The following is a 19,278-nucleotide window of genomic DNA, read 5'->3' as shown; positions in this document are numbered from 1 at the left end:
CTGACTGAACAGCAGAATGATTAGTAACAGGTCTCTCTTTAAAAACTTACACAAATAACTTTTTCCTGGTAGCAGTGGCAACCACAGAGGGTCAGCATAATTCTCACAGAGGCAAAAATGATGATCTCTCCTGAAGGAGGGGTTTATATACCAACCTTGTATATGTGTGTGTATTTGAGCGTGTATGGATGACACATGGTTTGTCATATGATATTCATAAAATCATCAGATCCTGTTGGCATGTGTGGATAGACAGACAGACAGGCACAAACACAAATACACACAGAGATACACTAATGCACACACATAAAAACACTGGAATACTCAAGTACTGAATCCAATGAATCTTTATTGAACTGAACAGAAGAGAAAGGAGGACTTGAGTGACAGTCTGGTCTCTGAACAATCTCATCTCTGTTCACAAAATACAGAGGTGTGTGTATGTGTGTGTGTGTCTGTGTGTATGAGTACGTGTTTGTGTGTGTGTGTCAGCTAGATGAATGGCAGATGGAGTGTGGTTATTCCACCACCAGACGGAATGACAACTGTTACAGATGACCTGTCACCTGACATGAGTAAAAGTAGTTCCCAGCTTCTGATACAGGATCAGATCTCCAGCTCCTCCCAGTGATTAATACTGGACTGCAATGAGAGGAGGCTGGCCCTACACCAGTGGATACCAGCCAGCCTCTCCCTCCTGCTCCAGTCATGGAGGAGTCTGGAGTGGACAGACATACATTCTCTCACTGTTGTTCCCTTTAAGTTGAACCTCACAGGTCACCAGACCAACATTTCACAACGCACCAGGCAGACATTTTAGAAAACCTACAAAAAGTGTCCAGAAGGCTAACATTTTGTCGAGATGGAATATTGAATGAATAACAAATGTCAAGAGAGCTGACTTTTCTTGGCCAAGTATAACTTCAAATGAATGGCCAGTGTCCAGAAGGCTGACATTCTACACATCTGCTACAGGGAGCTTCTAGCTCCACCCTGTCCTCTGAGTCTCTCTACCAGAGCCCAGTCCTCCATCCCCCAGTACCCCCTCCCCCCTCCACCGTGGTCCTCCAGTGGAGTCTGGGTGTAGAGGACAGTGCAGTCTGGGTGTAGAGGACAGTGCAGTCTGGGTGTAGAGGACAGTGCAGTCTGGGTGTAGAGGACAGTGCAGTCTGGGTGTAGAGGACAGTGCAGTCTGGGTGTAGAGGACAGTGCAGTCTGGGTGTAGAGGACAGTGGAGTCTGGGTGTAGAGGACAGTGGAGTCTGGGTGTAGAGGACAGTGGAGTCTGGGTGTAGAGGACAGTAGAGTCTGGGTGTAGAGGACAGCTGTTTTAGGACGGAGCCCCACTCCTGTCCCCACCCTCCCAGCTGATCACCAGCTGTTGATATGTGTCCGCATCTCTACATTTGATCATGTGTTTTTATACTGATGACTTCTAATGTTGGGATTTTTGTAAGTAGTAATTAAGTTATTTGAACATGTCCACCCTTCAGAGTTTGGAATGTGATGCTTGATAAACAGTGAAGAGTTGTACTGTGTCTAAACTGGGTTGAAAGAGTCAACTGGAGGAACAATCTGCTGTCCTCTTTCTCCCTCTAGTGGTAAAACAGTGACTTTTTTAAATCAAACTCAGGAGAAGGTGAGAGATGACCAACAGTGTCAACTATCACATCATTTCATAGATTATAATATGTTATGAGCTCACAAAGAAACTAAAGCTTAGTACAGTCAACATTCATGTTCAACAGTAAACAAGTATCACAATTAAGTACGCTGACTAAGCATTTGATTTGGCAAATATTTGTAGAAAATGTGTTGTCATAGTGTACATGCACATTACAGCCTAAACAGGCGTTATATATATTTTTTTTTCAGCAAGGCTAAATGACTTCTGATTCAGACACTGTCATACATGAAGAGCACCATTCTTCCTTAAAATATAATCACTCCTGCTGATCTTTCTTCTTTGTACCTGGATGCTCATGTTAGAGGTTGTTTTCCTTCATGACAGGAAGGTTGTAAACACACAAATGTGCTGTTCTACTGTTCCAGATAGAGGTGGTATCAGCTCTAGTGACTGTGCTGTTCTACTGTTACAGAGGCCTTCACTGGTAAGATCCTCAGAGGGTGGAGAGTGCAGTCATTTGCAATGTATGGAAAGACTCTCTCAGTGAAGGTGTGTGTGAATGTGTGTACGTGTGTGTTTTTTTCAGGGTCAGAGAATGACAACTTTCCTCTGTCCCAGTCCAGCTGCACTCTGATCCTCTGGGCTTTCTGTCTCACTGTGAGAACAGTGAGTGATCCCTGTGAGGATATTGTGTATTCATCATCATCGAACCAGATTCCCCAGTGTCCACCCTGTAAGATTCCCTTCCTCTGGACAGACTCTGTTAACACACCCAGGTCCCAGACTGTACTGTCTCCAACCTCAACATCCCAGCTGTGTGTCCCTGAGTTAAAGCCCTCACAGCCCAGGACCCATCCATAGTAATCAAACCTCTCTGGGTTGTCAGGAAGCTGCTGTCTCTTCTGACTGTATCTCACACTGGTCAGATCCTCAGACAGGATGAGGTCTGGATGGGCAGTGTTGGGGTCCAGAGTCACAGGAGCTGAGGAGAGAGATCAGGTTTGTGTTGATGCAGTGTTTGATGTTTACACCCTCACCCACCAGGAGTTGACACCATGACAAACCCAGCAATGATTACTGTACATGTCATGTATGTGGATGTCATTGTTTTTCTAAATACATTGATCATGCTGTATTCAACATATTAGGCTGGTATTGGTGTGAGATGCAATACATAACAATGGTCATGTTCAGTAGCCTGTACTGTCATGGATTGTTTATGGACAGGTATGATCATCATAAGACAGATCATGAACACTAAGACAGGATACTGTTAGTAGTACTTTTTGAATATTGATATGATTACTTGATCAAAAACTCACTGTATGTGACAATGTCCTGCATCTTCTCCCAGACTCTGAAGGTCAGGTTGCCCAGGTGTTTGGCCATGTCTATCAGCGCTCCTGAGACCAGCTGTGGATCCGGCAGAGTGGACTGGGCTCTGGAAGAACATTCTGGAGTCAGAGATGCTGTGGGGTTGGGTTCACAACCACAGAGAAGAGAGAGATAGGAGGCAGGTTACTTACCTTTTCACTGTGTCCTTGTAGTTCTGTGGAGATACAGAAGATGAAGTTAGACACTCATAAACACACCCAGCCAGCCATTCCATATGAATGTAGAGAGATCAGTCCTGACCTGCAGGAATGAGATGTCTTCAGCTCTCAGCTCCTCCTCTATGGCTCTGATTGTGTGTGAAAGTGTTGATATCTCTTTGTTCAGCCCCTCAATCTTCTCCTTCATCACCTGACTCTTCTGCTTCTCCTCCTTCCTCACTGCAGCTATTCTGGCATCCTGTTCCTCTTGTAGAAACTGGTGAAGCTTATAAAACCTCTTCATAATTTGTCTCTCTGTGTGCTTGGTCTGGACCTGGAGACATGGGGGTTCATACAGACGTTCAGCTGACCAGAGTTTTTATTTATTTATGTCAAAACTGTGTTGTATTATTTGATTAATAAACATTTGTACCTTAATGTGATTTGCTGTTTGATCGCAGGTTTGTTTAACTTCATTAAAGATCTTCAGCTTCTCCTGTAAGGACTTCAGAGCAGGCTGGAGTTCCTCCTGGGATGATACAAAACATGTTTTCAGAAACAATGGTTAGTCATCAAATTTTTTGACAAAACCCATTCGAAAAGTAAAAACAAGTTGACAGGAATATGATTTTTCACATACAATAAATAAAGCATACGTATGTATACTTTATATTTTGTTTCTGTAAGGTATAGGGATATGTATGTAAAGTTGATCATATATCTTGTAGTTAGTTATCATACCTTGAGACCCTGTGCAGCTTCATCGATGGGTCTGAATCTGTGGTTGGAGTGTAGTTTAGAGTCCCGACACACCACACACACTGTCTGTTTATCATCCAGACAGTAGAGCTTGAGTTTCTCACTGTGCAGACTGCAGAGCACCTCAGACCCTGCTGAAGCTCTCTGACGTCTCTCCTGTAAGAAGGACTCACACAGGTTCTTCAGAGCCAGGCTGAGGGGAGGGGAATCCCTTGATGACTTTCTTCTGCAAACTGGACAATTCTTTTCTTTATTCCCCTTCCAGTATTCCTGCAGACAGGCTTTACAGAAGCTGTGGCTACATGACAGCAGGACAGGATCTTTAAAGATGTCACAGCACACAGGACAGGAGAGATCCTCCTCTGGGAGAGACGAGCTGGATGCCATTTTCTGACCCAGTCACACCCTCCTGCCGTGATCTGAAGTTTACTTTCACTTTGGTGTCAAAGTGTTTAAAACGTACTGATCCAGTCAGAAGCTAGTTAAAGTCTCTGTAAATTAAAGTATTTCCTCCTGTAGTTGTGTAAAGGCAGGATCTCTCTTCTCAGTGTGAGTTGTGAGTTGTGTCCAGTTTTTTCTCAGAGCAGAAAGGTGGATCTCAGAGCCTGTTGGTGAGCAGAGAAACACTGAACTCTGCTCCCTGTATTCTGACAGGTGAGTCACGTAGTAGGCGGGGCTTCAGGAGACCAGGAAGTAAACTGTATCAGTGTGTATTGAATGAACAGCAAAATGATTAACAGGTCTCTCTTTAAAAACGTACAAAAATAACCTTTCCCTGGTAGCAGTGGCAACATGCAACCACAGAGGGGCAGCACATTTCTCACAGAGGCAGAAATTATAATCTCTCCTGATGGAGGGGTTTATATACCAACCTTGTACACACACATACACACACACACAGACAAAAACACTGGAATACTCAAGTACTGAATCCAGTGAATCTTTATTGAACTGAACAGAAGAGAAAGGAGGACTTGAGTGACAGTCTGGTCTCTGAACAATCTCATCTCTGTTCATAAAATACAGGTGTTTGAGGTGTGTGTGTGTGTGTCTGTGTGTATGAGTACGTGTTTGTGTGTGTCTGTGTGTGTCAGCGAGATGAATTGCAGAAGGAGTGTGGTTATTCCACCACCAGACGGAATGGCAACTGTTACAGATGACATGTCACCTGACATGAGTAAAAGTAGTTCCCAGCTTCTGATCCAGGATCAGATCTCCAGCTCCTCCCAGTGATTAATACTGGACTGCAATGAGAGGAGGCTGGCCCTACACCAGTGGATACCAGACAGCCTCTCCCTCCTGCTCCAGTCATGGAGGAGTCTGGAGTGGACAGACATACATTCTCCTCACTGTTGTTCCCTTTAAGTCGATCCTCATAGGCAGAGCCGGCCTTAGGGTTTTGGGGGCCCTAAACAAAAATAGTGTATGGGGCGCTTTTGTTTTTTGTTTTTGGGGGGGGGCGTATATATTTAAAGTAATTCATGATATAAAGACGACAGTTTGAAGAGTGTCCTGGGTCTTCGGTGGCACTAGTAGACAGACTCATCTGTACTCTGAGAGCTGGGCAGCTTTCACCATCTGAGTGATGCATAGAAGCATCTCCTTCCAATGACACACACACCTCCTTTCCACACATAATATGTGTGTTTTTCATGAATCATCATTGATGTGTGTGTCTACGTTTGTGTGGGTGAGTGTGTGTGGTTGTGGTTCAGGTAAGTGTGCGCATGTGTGTTTGGTGTAGACGTGTGTAAGCCTGTATAGGTGTGTGTGTTAGTTTCTTCTTCATGGGCTCTAAGTCCGTAGAAAGGGTAAGTGACTCAATCCAGACGCACAGTGGATTAAGTCAATTAACACTCATTGACCTCTCACCTTTGACCTTTGACCCCAAGACCTCACACGTACACAAAGCGCCCAAAGTAGCATTTCAACATAAAACATTTGTAAAACCTCTAGTTCTCGTTTACTCTCAGTAGATTGATGAACAGTCATCTTTATACAGTATAATCCATTCAATCCACCTGGGAAACCAAGCATGAGAACGTAAGACCAAAGTGTTTTGGGCAAAATGATGACCACTGTGGAGTTCTCTCATTCTGATAGGAGGAGTCAGGTGGCTGAGCGGTTAGGGAATTGGGCAAGTAATCAGAAGGTTGCTGGTTCGATTCCTGGCCGTGCAAAATGATGTTGTGTCCTTGGGCAAGGCACTTCACCCTACTTGCCTCGGGGGAATGTCCCTGTACTTACTGTAAGTCGCTCTGGATAAGAGCGTCTGTTAAATTACTAACTGTAAATGTAAATTTAGCTGACAGCGTGTGTGTGTGTACAGCTCCGCCTCACCTGAGTCCAGGTTACAGGGGTCTGTGGCAGCAGACATTGGTGGGATGAGGTACGAGACTGGCTGCTCCGCCACAGGGGGTCTGCCTGGCCGTCGGCGCTGGCACAGGGTTTCTGAGGGAAGCCTTCAGGGGCACGAGGGAGAGATAGAGAAGGAGAGAGAGGAGAAAGAGAGACAAAGTCAGGTAAGAACAGCAGAAGAAAAGCACATGTACCGGAGGATTGGTGTGTTACCGTAGGAATAATTTAGTAGAGGGTGAAGTTCCCTCTCTCTATCTCTGCTTCTACTTCCATCTCTCCCTCCCTCCCTCCCTCCCTCCCTCCCTCCCTCCCTCTCTCTTTTCTTTCTCCCTCTGTCTTCATTCTCTGTCTCCCTCGCTTCGTCCCTCTTTCTCTTCTTTCTCCTTCCCTCGCTCGCTCCCTCCCACCCTCTCTGCCCCTCTCTTTCTCTCTCTCTCCCTGTCTCTCCACCCCTCCCTCTCTTCCCCCTCTCTTTCTCTCTCCCCCTGTCTCTCCATCCCTGCCTCTAATGTTCCGTTCCACTAACAATCAACGGCTATTCAAGCTAGACAAGTTCAGATTATGCACGCACAATAGGGCAATTTAGAAAAGCTTTTTCAACCCTGGGGGCACCAGGCAGTCACCCCCTGAGTCTTCCAGTGGGCCTGGATACACCCATGGGGACAGTATATTGCATCTATAATATTGGGGAAGCCCTAAGGAGAGGATTAAGTAATACAGAGGCTTGTCAACCTTTAAACTACTTTAAACAATGAAAATACTTTATGTCGTTGAATAAAAAGTCAAATTAGTTAACAACACATTCTTCTGTGGTGTGATGAACTTAAAATTCATTTTCAATTCCACTTTACAGCATCTTTAAGAGTTGCTAAAGTGTTTTTCTTTTTAAAGAATGACAATAATACCTATCTAGATAAACTAAGCTGGGCCTGCTGAACCTATCGCTTCTCCACAGATACTGGTAAGGGAAGCACAGTGCATTACTACTGTCTCTGAAGACCCTTGGGGCTGGTGGGATAAATGCTCTTTGTATAATCTGAACACCTTCATCCACAGGGTCGTCAAAGAACCGACACGTCATATTTGGTTGTAACTTGTCTAGACGCACTGCTTAGTTTAGGCCTTATCTGATGTCAATTAATGAACCAATGGCTTTTGAAAACAGTGAATGTGACATCAATTTGTGTTTATTTAAATTAATATGTTCTTTGGAGATAAAGTAAACACGTACATTAATTTAAGCTGAGTCATATCGTGAAAAACTAACTAATAACTAATGATTACTTTATAACTTTTATACTGTACCTGTACCTCTTGCCATTGATGTAATCATAGATGTAATGCCTCCACTTTGTGTGTGTAGTATAGGGGAAAGAATCTCGACAGTAATGACAAAAGGCAACTTTCAATTTTTTAGGTGTGTCCCAACTCCCAATGTAAGAAATATTTAACTATTACAGGAAACCCCTTGCCAAAAAGGTTTGAGACAGACTGGGGAATTAGAGCCTGACGTACTGAGATAATAGATATTTATCTAGACAGGAACAGGGCTGGAGACAGGGAGGCCTCATTTGGGATGGGCCTGGTTGCCCCCCTGGGATATGCCTATTTATGTCATTCTACTGCTTATCATTTTCTCCCCAGAAGCTGGAGAGGTTGTTGCTCCCTCGTAATATTGAGGACAACTAGAGCCGTCATCCCCGTTTCTAAAGCCCAGAGCTTGATCAAGCCCTGTATCAAAACACACCCCACAGCGCTAGAGAGGTCCAAAAGGTCTAGAGCAGTCTTCAGTGTGGAGGCCACTAGGAACTGGGGCATTACTGAAGCTGAGCGCGTAGGCTGGTCCCATATACCTGCTTTTGGACTTGGATTTTTGGCAGAACATATTAATAATATTTCCTCTTCATTAAATACATTTGCAAATCTCACTGTAGCAGGATTCAAAACAGTGAACGCAGAGGTGCACGCAATTTAAAAGGAGAAAGATGCGCCACTCTACTCTCAGCCTCCAACAACATGTCCATCATCATTCAAAACCTTGAAACACTGGCTAAAACATTCGGTGAATCCCCACAAGATGATGGGTGGATGGGGAAAATAGGTTCATGGGTAAGGGGTAAATTTGGAGATCTGGGAGGTCAAATTATTTCCTTCCTCATTCCAGTGTTTGCTGTCATAATAACCACCATTGCCGTATGTTGGTGCTCCTGTTGTGCTGTGAAGCTCATGTGTAAACACTGTACCAAGACAGCCTTGCCTGAGGCCTTGATGATGACAATGCCCCCCAGAGATCATCCCAGACACCTCCCAGTGTGTGTGTGTGTGTGTGTGTGTGTGTGTGTGTGGCCAGAGGAGGCCCCTACATTTTGTTCTGTCCTGAGACAAAGGAGAGTCCAGGAAGTTGAATTTGCAACTATGGCAACGACATTGGCCAACAAACTAACACACCGACAGGCGGGTACAGGCTAGTAAAGGAATTGCAGCTTGATATTTGAGATCCAGGATGAGTAACCGCATGACGCATGCGCAGATGGAAATTGAGAAATTGACTAAGACGAAAATTTAGAGAAATAGATCAATTTGAAGCGAATTTACATATTAATTTGGTTACTTTTGAAATATGTTACGTGATGAGTATTTTGAGACATTTGCTAACAAGGTTTTTGTTTGTTTGAGGACATTTTAAATGAGTTTCAGAAATTCCGAGGAAAGGTGGGGGCTACAAAAAAAAAGTCCCGTTACGATGAGTTTTACAAAGGTGATCCCAGAGGGTGTAATTCTGCATAATTATGTGAGTATTAATGGTGAAAGATGTGTCCGTTTAGATGAATTCGAAGTTTGGTGGTTTACGAATGTATGATTTAACATTTGTTCTAAATCCTAGCCAAACAGGGAGGTAGGAGCCTTTCAGACCAGAACTTGTATTTACGAGCGGAAAATCTGTGGTGTGTGATGGTCTCCATAAAAATGCAGAAATTAGACCCTGGTTCATAAATTAGTTCTAATTGGATTGGAAAAGTTATACTTTAGCAAAATTAAGTGAATAGATGGTAAACGCCAACCATCTGTGTTGTTTAAAAGAAGACAAAAAAAAAGAGAAAAAAGGTTGAGTTTTTTGCTTTGTTCCAGAGCGCGCTGTTTGATGCGAGTTTGAAATGCGCGATTGTTTATTTGAGTTGATTCACTAACAAAGAGTAATTGAGATAGCTGGTAAATATAGGAATATTCAAAGGTGTATACATTACATGCTTTGATAAAACTTTTGAGGAGTTAAAGAATAAGGTTTTGTTTTACGGGTTTATGTTAAATTGTGAATTTAAAGGTTTAAAAGAAAAAGGGAGAGTTTATATTTTCTTTTGTCTTAAGGGCATGGTACAATGTTTTGGGATAAACAGTTAGGCTGTGATGAGGTTGTATCATTATGGTATTGGTTCATAAAGAGGGTTATGATAACTTGGTTTTGAAATAATTTGGGAAGACTCATTAAGTCTGATAAATTGTGGTGTGATGGTTGTGCTAAGTAGCTTGTTCTGGACTGCAGCCAAAGCAAGTTATGAAGTTCTACCTATCTAACCTATATAGAAATATAGATGGGGTATATGTTTGGCTAATGGTTACATTAAGAACATTTTATGGTCTGTTTTATTTTGGAATCATACAGATTAAATTCTGGTTTAGGGTAGTGATGCTGGTTTTCTACATGTCTTGGAAAAAGAGAGATTTGATTTGGTGAATTTAAATACAGAAAAAAATTAAAAGGGAATCTGAAATTTAAAGGTATTCATTTGAACTGTTCCTAAAGGTTTTTGAAGAAAAGATAATAAGAGACTAAAAGTTGAGGTTATTCGTAATTTGGCTGTTTTCTAAAAATAGTTTTATTTTATACAAATTGGTTCAAAAGTTGGTTGCTTCAGTGTAAGCTTGTTAATTCATAAAAGGGAAAAGAGTTAAAATATTTACTGATAGTTAAATACATCATTGGTGTTACATATGATTTGGGAAAGGTATGGAAACAGGAAGTTTCTTATTTTCACTTATAGAACAACTTGCTGAATGCAAATGTGGAATTCACTCTAACAATTATGATTATTCCACAGGGAAAATGCTAGTGCTGATACTAGCTGGAGCAGTTTCTAGATTGCCTGAATGCATTGATGAACTAACTAGAATATGTTTTTGATGTTGATATGTTTACAGGAGGTGATGAGATGATGTTGCTATGTCCGGATGAGCCTAACTTGATAAATTTGGGCTTGCAGGACTCTTTTGAGGAAAATTGTTGTGTGACCTTGATACAACATTTGTTATAGATTCTTTAAGGGAAGCGCATGCTTCTTAGAGAGGAAGAGATGACGTTTAGGAATTTATGACTGACTGATGACTGACTGATCCAAACAGAGAGTGACTATGGGGGTTTTATGGTTTTATGAATATAGCTTTAGTAGTTTGGATTTGTGATAGGATTGTGAGGGTTTGATATGATATTGCTGAGTTGAAAATATTGGACTGTATTTAACCCAGAGTGAGAATTTTGTTTTGTTTGAGTATATTTGATAAGAATTACAGAATACAGCGGACAGATGGAGAATGGAATGGTGGAATGGAGATTCGAACTTGGACTTACCCACAAGAAAATGCGTTTTGGAAAAAGGAAGGATATGAGAATAAAAATGGAGGTTGTATGGTCTGCATAAAACATTTATCTTGAGATTTTGCTAAGTTAACACATGGAAAGATCATGCCTCTACAGTTTGTGTGATATCAAGAGGAATGCATTATTTTAGCATACAAGAGGATTTGTAATGGATGCATAGACATTTTGTCAGTTCTTCATATGTGGGATAAGTATTATGAGAAAAGGAATTTAAACATGATAAGCTTCACAGTTAAGGTTAGAGAAACTATTTGGGTATTGATAGATGGATTTTGTAGAGTTCAATTTTTGGAGAAGTGATACTGTTTAATGATTGTTGATGGGAAGAAGTTTTAGACTTCTCAGGGGCTCAGTGATCAAGCTTTTGTTAATTTAGATTATTTTCGATGGGATTTTTCTTTGAGGTTATGTAATGATAATGGGTCACACTTGTTTAAGGAAGTTATTTTGGTGTTGATAGGATTCAACATTGTGTTAATCACTTCAGTTGAATGAGAGAACAGAACTTTGAAGACTAAGTCAGACGACAAGAAGTCAGTTACCTTTAACTGACCTGTGAGAATGTGCTTGTTTATCACTGTGCAACCTTTTTGGAGTCTATTTTGTGTGAGATTCACAGGCAGGTGAAGGAGACTATTGCTATGACTGGACCGCTGCATGATTTGATACCAGAGGACTGGATCGTGGTGAAGGACCTGAAACGCCTGGTAAAACCCAAGGTGGACGGGGCCATACCAGATTCTCCTGACGACTAATCTGGCGGTTAAGATCGAGGGGAGAGCAACGTGGATACACGCTAACCATTGCGTGCACCTTGTCTGGAGACGGAAGCAGAGGATACGCGTTCTGCGTAGTACCAAGGAATTTCCGAGCTGTGCGCAAAGTGCAGTGTCGTTGAAAGTTGCCCTGAGCAATTTGATCGTCGTTTGCAATCGATTCGACTAGACTACACCGCCTGACAGAAGTTTGCCTACATCCAACTGAAGATGGCATCAGTTCCGACAACCTGGACTTTGTGGTGTACGGGGTACAATGGGTTTTGTCTTGAGACTAGCATTTCTTATGTTAATGTTTGAATTATTTTTCTTAATTAACTGTTTGGGTTTATGGAATTGTAAAAAAAAAATATATATATATTTTGGAATTGTCATGGAAATTTTGGAATACAGTTAATGTGTGTGTTTCATATATGAGGAATGTGTTTTAACGGAAGTATAAAGTTGATTAAGAGTCAACTCCATTTGGTAGAGATGCCATTTGCAGTTTTATAACTAGGAGACGGGAAGTCTGGGTGACCTGAGAGAGTTCTTGTCACCTGGGGAGGAAGAGACAGTTGGTCTGGAGACAATGTGGATTCAACTGTATTGTTATTGTGATCTGCTGCTCTGACCCTTCCTGTAGACTTGTTTGAAGTGGCCCACACAAAGGACAGTTGACCATTTGACTGGTGAACCCCTGTGGTTTTACTATCTACTGGTTTGGGGAGAGAGGCCACAATAAAGAACCGTGGGAACTTGATATGAAGTCACTGTCACTGAGCAGTGCTGACCAATCACAGAGTTCAGAATAACCATTTGATCTAAAGTTTATATAAGGCAGGGTTTTGGGGTTGTTCTGTATCACTCTGGCGAACGACCTGTGGCTAGCACCTCCTTCGTTATGACTGATCACAAAGTACTTTGTTCAATCTTGATTTGTACAAGCAAAATAAATTTATTGTAACCGCCATCTCTTGACTATTCAAATCTACACAGTGCCGTTAGAATTTTTCCATATCATGGACACAACGCAATTTTGCACGGCCGGGAATCAAACTGGCAACCTTCAGATTACTAGCCTGATTCCCTAACCGCTCAGCCACCTGACTAGTAATAAAGTTATTTGAACATGTCCACCCTTCAGAGTTTGGAATGTGATGCTTGACAAACAGTGAAGAGTTGTACTGTGTCTAAACTGGTTCAACAAGGTTGAAAGAGTCAACTGGTGGAACAATATGCTGTCCTCTTTCTCTCTCTAGTGGTAAAATAGTGAATCATTTAAATCAAACTCAGGAGAAGGTGAGAGATGAACAACAGTGTAAAGTATCACATCATTTCATAGATTATAATATGTTATGAGCTCACAAAGAAACTAAGGCTTGGTACAGTCAACATTCCTGTTCAACAGTAAACAAGTAAAACAATTAAGTACGCTGACTAAGCATGTAATTTGACAAATAGTTGTAGAAAAAAGATACACGGCTTTTGTCATACACCTGATGAAGAAAGTGTTTTGTCCGTCTCTTCATAAACGGCGTGACTAAGTTTAATTAGTATTTTAATTAGTATTTATCAATCTTCAGATTGGGAGAGAAAAACAGACCCCTGGCAATAAATGACAACCCAACACCAGGCTTAGGTCTCAATCATGTCTCTCTCAGCTCTGAAGGCCGGAGGACCATCTTTTATAGGGCACAGGAATGTAAACATAGATAGTGACAGTCAGGCAGTAATGACGTTACAACAGTCTCAGAGAAAGAGATTCACAGCTCCCAACACATGACCACTCAGAATAGAGAGATCATAGTTGGCGCTCTCCTTGTAGTCATGACAAAGGACGTTTACCCAGTACTTTCTCCTGATCCCGAACATCTATTAACCCTGACACATAGACACAACCTACTCTTATTAATAGCAAGCTTAGACGAGAACATACTAACTAGTATCCAATGACTAGTTCTATTGATTGAGTGAATAATGTAAGCTCACAGGAAAACGCAATTTCTTCCACACACCTTATAGCATAAACAGACGTTATATACATTTTTGTTTCAACAAGGCTAAATGACTTCTGATTCAGACACTGTCATACATGAAGAACACCATTCGACCTAAAATATAATCACACCTGTTGATCTTTGTTCTTTGTACATGGATGCTCATGTTAGAGGTTGATTTCCTTCATGACAGGAAGGTTGTAAACACACCCAATGTGCTGTTCTACTGTTCCAGATAGATGTGGTATCAGCTCTAATGACTGTGCTGTTCTACTGTTACAGAGGTCTTCACTGGTAAGATCCTCAGAGAGTGGAGAGTGCTGATATTTTGAATGTATGGAAACACTCTCTCAGTGAAGGTGTGTGTGAATGTGTGTAGGTGTGTGTTTCTATCAGGGTCAGAGAATGACAGCTTTCCTCTGACCCAATCCAGCTGCACTCTGATCCTCTGGGCTTTCTGTCTCACTGTGAGAACAGTGAGTGATCCCTGTGAGGATATTGTGTATTCATCATCATCGAACCAGATTCCCCAGTGTCCACCCTGTAAGATTCCCTTCCTCTGGACAGACTCTGTTACCACACCCAGGTACCAGTGTGTACTGTCTCCAACCTCAACATCCCAGCTGTGTTTCCTTGAGTTAAAGCCCTCAGAGCCCAGGACCCATCCATAGTAATAAAACCTCTCTGGGTTGTCAGGAAGCTGCTGTCTCTCCTGACTGTCTCTCACCCGGGTCAGATCCTCAGACAGGATGAGGTCTGGGTAGGCAGTGTTGGGGTCCAGAGTCACAGGAGCTGAGGAGAGAGATCAGGTTTGTGTTGATGCAGTGTTTGATGTTTACACCCTCACCCACCAGGAGTTGACACCATGACAAACCCAGCAATGATTACTGTACATGTCATGTATGTGGATGTCATTGTTTTTCTAAATACATTGATCATGCTGTATTCAACATATTAGGCTGGTATTGGTGTGAGATGCAATACATAACAATGGTCATGTTCAGTAGCTTGTACTGTCATGGATTGTTTATGGACAGGTATGATCATCATAAGACAGATCATGAACACTAAGACAGGATACTGTTAGTAGTACTATTTGAATATTGATATGATTACTTGATCAAAAACTCACTGTATGAGACAATGTTCTGCATCTTCTGCCAGACTCTGAAGGTCAGGTTGCCCAGGTGTTTGGCCACGTCTATCAGCGCTCCTGAGACCAGCTGTGGATCCGGCAGAGTGGACTGGGCTCTGGAAGAACATTCTGGAGTCAGAGCTGCTGTGGGGTTGGGTTCACAACCACAGAGAAGAGAGAGATAGGAGGCAGGTTACTTACCTTTTCACTGTGTCCTTGTAGTTCTGTGGAGATACAGAAGATGAAGTTAGACACTCATAAACACACCCAGCCAGCCATTCCATATGAATGTAGAGAGATCAGTCCTGACCTGCAGGAATGAGATGTCTTCAGCTCTCAGCTCCTCCTCTATGGCTCTGATTGTGTGTGAAAGTGTTGATATCTCTTTATTCAGCCCCTCAATCTTCTCCTTCATCACCTGACTCTTCTGCTCCTCCTCCTTCCTCACTGCAGCTATCCTGGCATCCTGTTCCTCTTGTAGAAACTGGTGAAGCTTATAAAACCTCTTCATAATTTGTCTCTCTGTGTGCTTGGTCTGGACCTGGAGACATGGAGGTTCATACAGACGTTCAGCTGACCAGAGTTTTTATTTATTTATGTCAAAACTGTGTTGTATTATTTGATTAATAAACATTTGTACCTTAATGTGATTTGCTGTTTGATCGCAGGTTTGTTTAACTTCATTAAAGATCTTCAGCTTCTCCTGTAAGGACTTCAGAGCAGGCTGGAGTTCCTCCTGGGATGATACAAAACATGTTTTCAGAAACAATGGTTTGTCATCAAATTTTTTGACAAAACCCATTCGAAAAGTAAAAACAAGTTGACAGGAATATGATTTTTCACATACAATAAATAAAGCATACGTATGTATACTTTATATTTTGTTTCTGTAAGGTATAGGGATATGTATGTAAAGTTGATCATATATCTTGTAGTTAGTTATCATACCTTGAGACCCTGTGCAGCTTCATCGATGGGTCTGAATCTGTGGTTGGAGTGTAGTTTAGAGTCCCGACACACCACACACACTGTCTGTTTATCATCCAGACAGTAGAGCTTGAGTTTCTCACTGTGCAGACTGCAGAGCACCTCAGACCCTGCTGAAGCTCTCTGACGTCTCTCCTGTAAGAAGGACTCACACAGGTTCTTCAGAGCCAGGCTGAGGGGAGGGGAATCCCTTGATGACTTTCTTCTGCAAACTGGACAATTCTTTTCTTTATTCCCCTTCCAGTATTCCTGCAGACAGGCTTTACAGAAGCTGTGGCTACATGACAGCAGGACAGGATCTTTAAAGATGTCACAGCACACAGGACAGGAGAGATCCTCCTCTGGGAGAGACGAGCTGGATGCCATTTTCTGACCCAGTCACACCCTCCTGCCGTGATCTGAAGTTTACTTTCACTTTGGTGTCAAAGTGTTTAAAACGTACTGATCCAGTCAGAAGCTAGTTAAAGTCTCTGTAAATTAAAGTATTTCCTCCTGTAGTTGTGTAAAGGCAGGATCTCTCTTCTCAGTGTGAGTTGTGAGTTGTGTCCAGTTTTTTCTCAGAGCAGAAAGGTGGATCTCAGAGCCTGTTGGTGAGCAGAGAAACACTGAACTCTGCTCCCTGTATTCTGACAGGTGAGTCACGTAGTAGGCGGGGCTTCAGGAGACCAGGAAGTAAACTGTATCAGTGTGTATTGAATGAACAGCAAAATGATTAACAGGTCTCTCTTTAAAAACGTACAAAAATAACCTTTCCCTGGTAGCAGTGGCAACATGCAACCACAGAGGGGCAGCACATTTCTCACAGAGGCAGAAATTATAATCTCTCCTGATGGAGGGGTTTATATACCAACCTTGTACACACACATACACACACACACAGACAAAAACACTGGAATACTCAAGTACTGAATCCAGTGAATCTTTATTGAACTGAACAGAAGAGAAAGGAGGACTTGAGTGACAGTCTGGTGTAGCACAGTCCACAGACAAAGCACGGTACCATCACACCTTCTCCTACCCCCGACAAGGAAAGGGTCTTCCCCCTTTGTCCTTCTCCCAGAGGAGAAGCTTCAAAGCTTCTGACCCAGCATGGGGTCAGATACAGAGGCCACACGGCCCACAGTATCAGACAAAGGATTTACAAGGAAGAACTTTCTTATGTGGATTTACAAACATATTCTCAAGGACTACATGGCTCATGGACACTATTTCAATGACAGTAGTTGATGTGTTATAATGTGTGTTTTTCCCATTTACTTAGAACGTTGTTTAATTGAGGTTTGATTATAACTTCCCTTCAAGTATAGTTAAGTCAGCCAATCTTGATATCAAAATGATTGTACCATACTAACAAAACCATTTACGAATGTTGTATTGTTATATTCTGAAGTTTGAGCATTCCATGGACAGTTGAAATAACGGAACTCAAAAGGTACAGCTACTTCACACCTAGGCAGATCTCAGGACGACGCCCAGGTGGGGGGAAACTGACCAATGAAAGAGGTCACCTTCACGGGGACCCCCCCTTGTTCTTTGGAGTATAAAACCCCCAAACGTACAATCACCCTCGCTTGTTCGTAGGATTAAACTGAAGTGCTAGCTACATTTCTAAACTATTCCTCTCAACCTGCAAATTCACTGAGCGCCCGGAACTTTGGCCAAAGATTCCGTTGTTCTATTTTTGTTGGACGATAACGAAACCATTGACTCTACCCTTCTTCAAACCGACAAAAGTAACTACGATTTGCAATATTTCTTACCGGTGACATATTGGCATGTTGTGATTAAATTGTTGATGTTTGATTGTATTTTACAAATGAGTTAGCTTAACCCTTGCTAAGTCAGTTGCCCCTGCTCGTCCATTGTTACCACAAAGGCCTACCTGTCCCTCTCTACCCCTCTCTCTCTCTCCCTCCCCCCTTTACACGCTCTACACAGCCATTGTGTTGCTCGCCCTCATTTGCATCCAGCCACTGTAATACTCTGACTAACCCATAACTTATCTGGTATTTGTTCATTATAATTACATTCTCCTAAATAAATCATTGTGTATAATATTCGCGTATCACTCACGTTATCTGATCTGCTCTACTTTCATAGAATTCACGACTTAAGATTAGACTGATTATTACAAAGGCTATTATTTAAATATTATTCAATAAGGTTTCCTCTATCCCTTTAACAATAAGAGGTGGTGCCCCAGACTTTATGATAAATTAAGTATTTCTATCTTTAAACGAGCAAACCCCGCTACACTGGTCTCTGAACAATCTCATCTCTGTTCATAAAATACAGGTGTTTGAGGTGTGTGTGTGTGTGTCTGTGTGTATGAGTACGTGTTTGTGTGTGTCTGTGTGTGTCAGCGAGATGAATTGCAGAAGGAGTGTGGTTATTCCACCACCAGACGGAATGGCAACTGTTACAGATGACATGTCACCTGACATGAGTAAAAGTAGTTCCCAGCTTCTGATCCAGGATCAGATCTCCAGCTCCTCCCAGTGATTAATACTGGACTGCAATGAGAGGAGGCTGGCCCTACACCAGTGGATACCAGACAGCCTCTCCCTCCTGCTCCAGTCATGGAGGAGTCTGGAGTGGACAGACATACATTCTCCTCACTGTTGTTCCCTTTAAGTCGATCCTCATAGGCAGAGCCGGCCTTAGGGTTTTGGGGGCCCTAAACAAAAATAGTGTATGGGGCGCTTTTGTTTTTTGTTTTTGGGGGGGGGCGTATATATTTAAAGTAATTCATGATATAAAGACCTGGGTCCTGGGTCTTCGGTGGCACTAGTAGACAGACTCATCTGTACTCTGAGAGCTGTGCAGCTTTCACCATCTGAGTGATGCATAGAAGCATCTCCTTCCAATGACACACACACCTCCTTTCCACACATAATATGTGTGTTTTTCAGGAATCATCATTGATGTGTGTGTCTACGTTTGTGTGGGTGTGTTTCCAGTGAGTGTATGCATGTAGGTGAGCATATGAGTGTTTGTGTGTGAGTGTAGGCGAGTGTGTGAACATGTATGTGGATTGGGTGAGTGTGTGTGGTTGTGGTTCAGGTAAGTGTGCGCATGTGTGTTTGGTGTAGATGTGTGTCAGCCTGTATAGGTGTGTGTGTTAGTTTCTTCTTCATGGGCTCTAAGTCCGTAGAAAGGCTAAGTGACTCAATCCAGAAGCACAGTGGATTAAGTCAATTAACACTCACTGACCTCTCACCTTTGACCTTTGACCCCAAGACCTCACACGTACACAAAGCGCCCAAAGTAGCATTTCAACATAAAACATTTGTAAAACCTCTAGTTCTCGTTTACTCTCAGTAGATTGATGAACAGTCATCTTTATACAGTATAATATATTCAATCCACCTGGGAAACCAAGCATGAGAACGTAAGACCAAAGTGTTTTTGGCAAAATGATGACCACTGTGGAGTTCTCTCGTTCTGATAGGAGGAGTCAGGTGGCTGAGCG

General features: G+C 42.3%; 2 protein-coding genes and 1 long non-coding RNA gene across 3 annotated transcripts; all 3 read right to left on the bottom strand.

Moving 5' to 3' along the window:
* Positions 1 to 329: 329 nt before the first annotated feature.
* LOC134034681 (nuclear factor 7, ovary-like) lies at positions 330 to 4,517 on the bottom strand. Its single transcript, XM_062479196.1, has 6 exons — positions 3,900 to 4,517; positions 3,592 to 3,687; positions 3,262 to 3,492; positions 3,153 to 3,175; positions 2,949 to 3,067; positions 330 to 2,608 (listed from the first exon to the last, which is right to left on the bottom strand). The coding sequence occupies exons 1-6, from the start codon at positions 4,302 to 4,304 to the stop codon at positions 2,070 to 2,072; spliced, it is 1,413 nt and encodes a 470-aa protein (XP_062335180.1). The 5' UTR covers positions 4,305 to 4,517; the 3' UTR covers positions 330 to 2,069.
* On the bottom strand, positions 330 to 18,958 carry LOC134034688 (uncharacterized). Its single transcript, XR_009932258.1, has 2 exons — positions 18,595 to 18,958; positions 330 to 718 (listed from the first exon to the last, which is right to left on the bottom strand). It is a non-coding gene; the product is annotated as an uncharacterized LOC134034688 (long non-coding RNA).
* On the bottom strand, positions 12,714 to 16,381 carry LOC134035212 (E3 ubiquitin-protein ligase TRIM39-like). The gene is made up of 6 exons (XM_062480141.1): positions 15,768 to 16,381; positions 15,460 to 15,555; positions 15,130 to 15,360; positions 15,021 to 15,043; positions 14,817 to 14,935; positions 12,714 to 14,476 (listed from the first exon to the last, which is right to left on the bottom strand). The coding sequence occupies exons 1-6, from the start codon at positions 16,170 to 16,172 to the stop codon at positions 13,938 to 13,940; spliced, it is 1,413 nt and encodes a 470-aa protein (XP_062336125.1). The 5' UTR covers positions 16,173 to 16,381; the 3' UTR covers positions 12,714 to 13,937.
* Positions 18,959 to 19,278: the final 320 nt, after the last annotated feature.

This window comes from Osmerus eperlanus, chromosome 15, assembly GCF_963692335.1.
Source record: "Osmerus eperlanus chromosome 15, fOsmEpe2.1, whole genome shotgun sequence".
In the NCBI taxonomy this organism is placed as follows: Eukaryota; Metazoa; Chordata; class Actinopteri; order Osmeriformes; family Osmeridae; genus Osmerus; species Osmerus eperlanus.
This window is presented reverse-complemented; position numbering and strand designations above follow the sequence as displayed.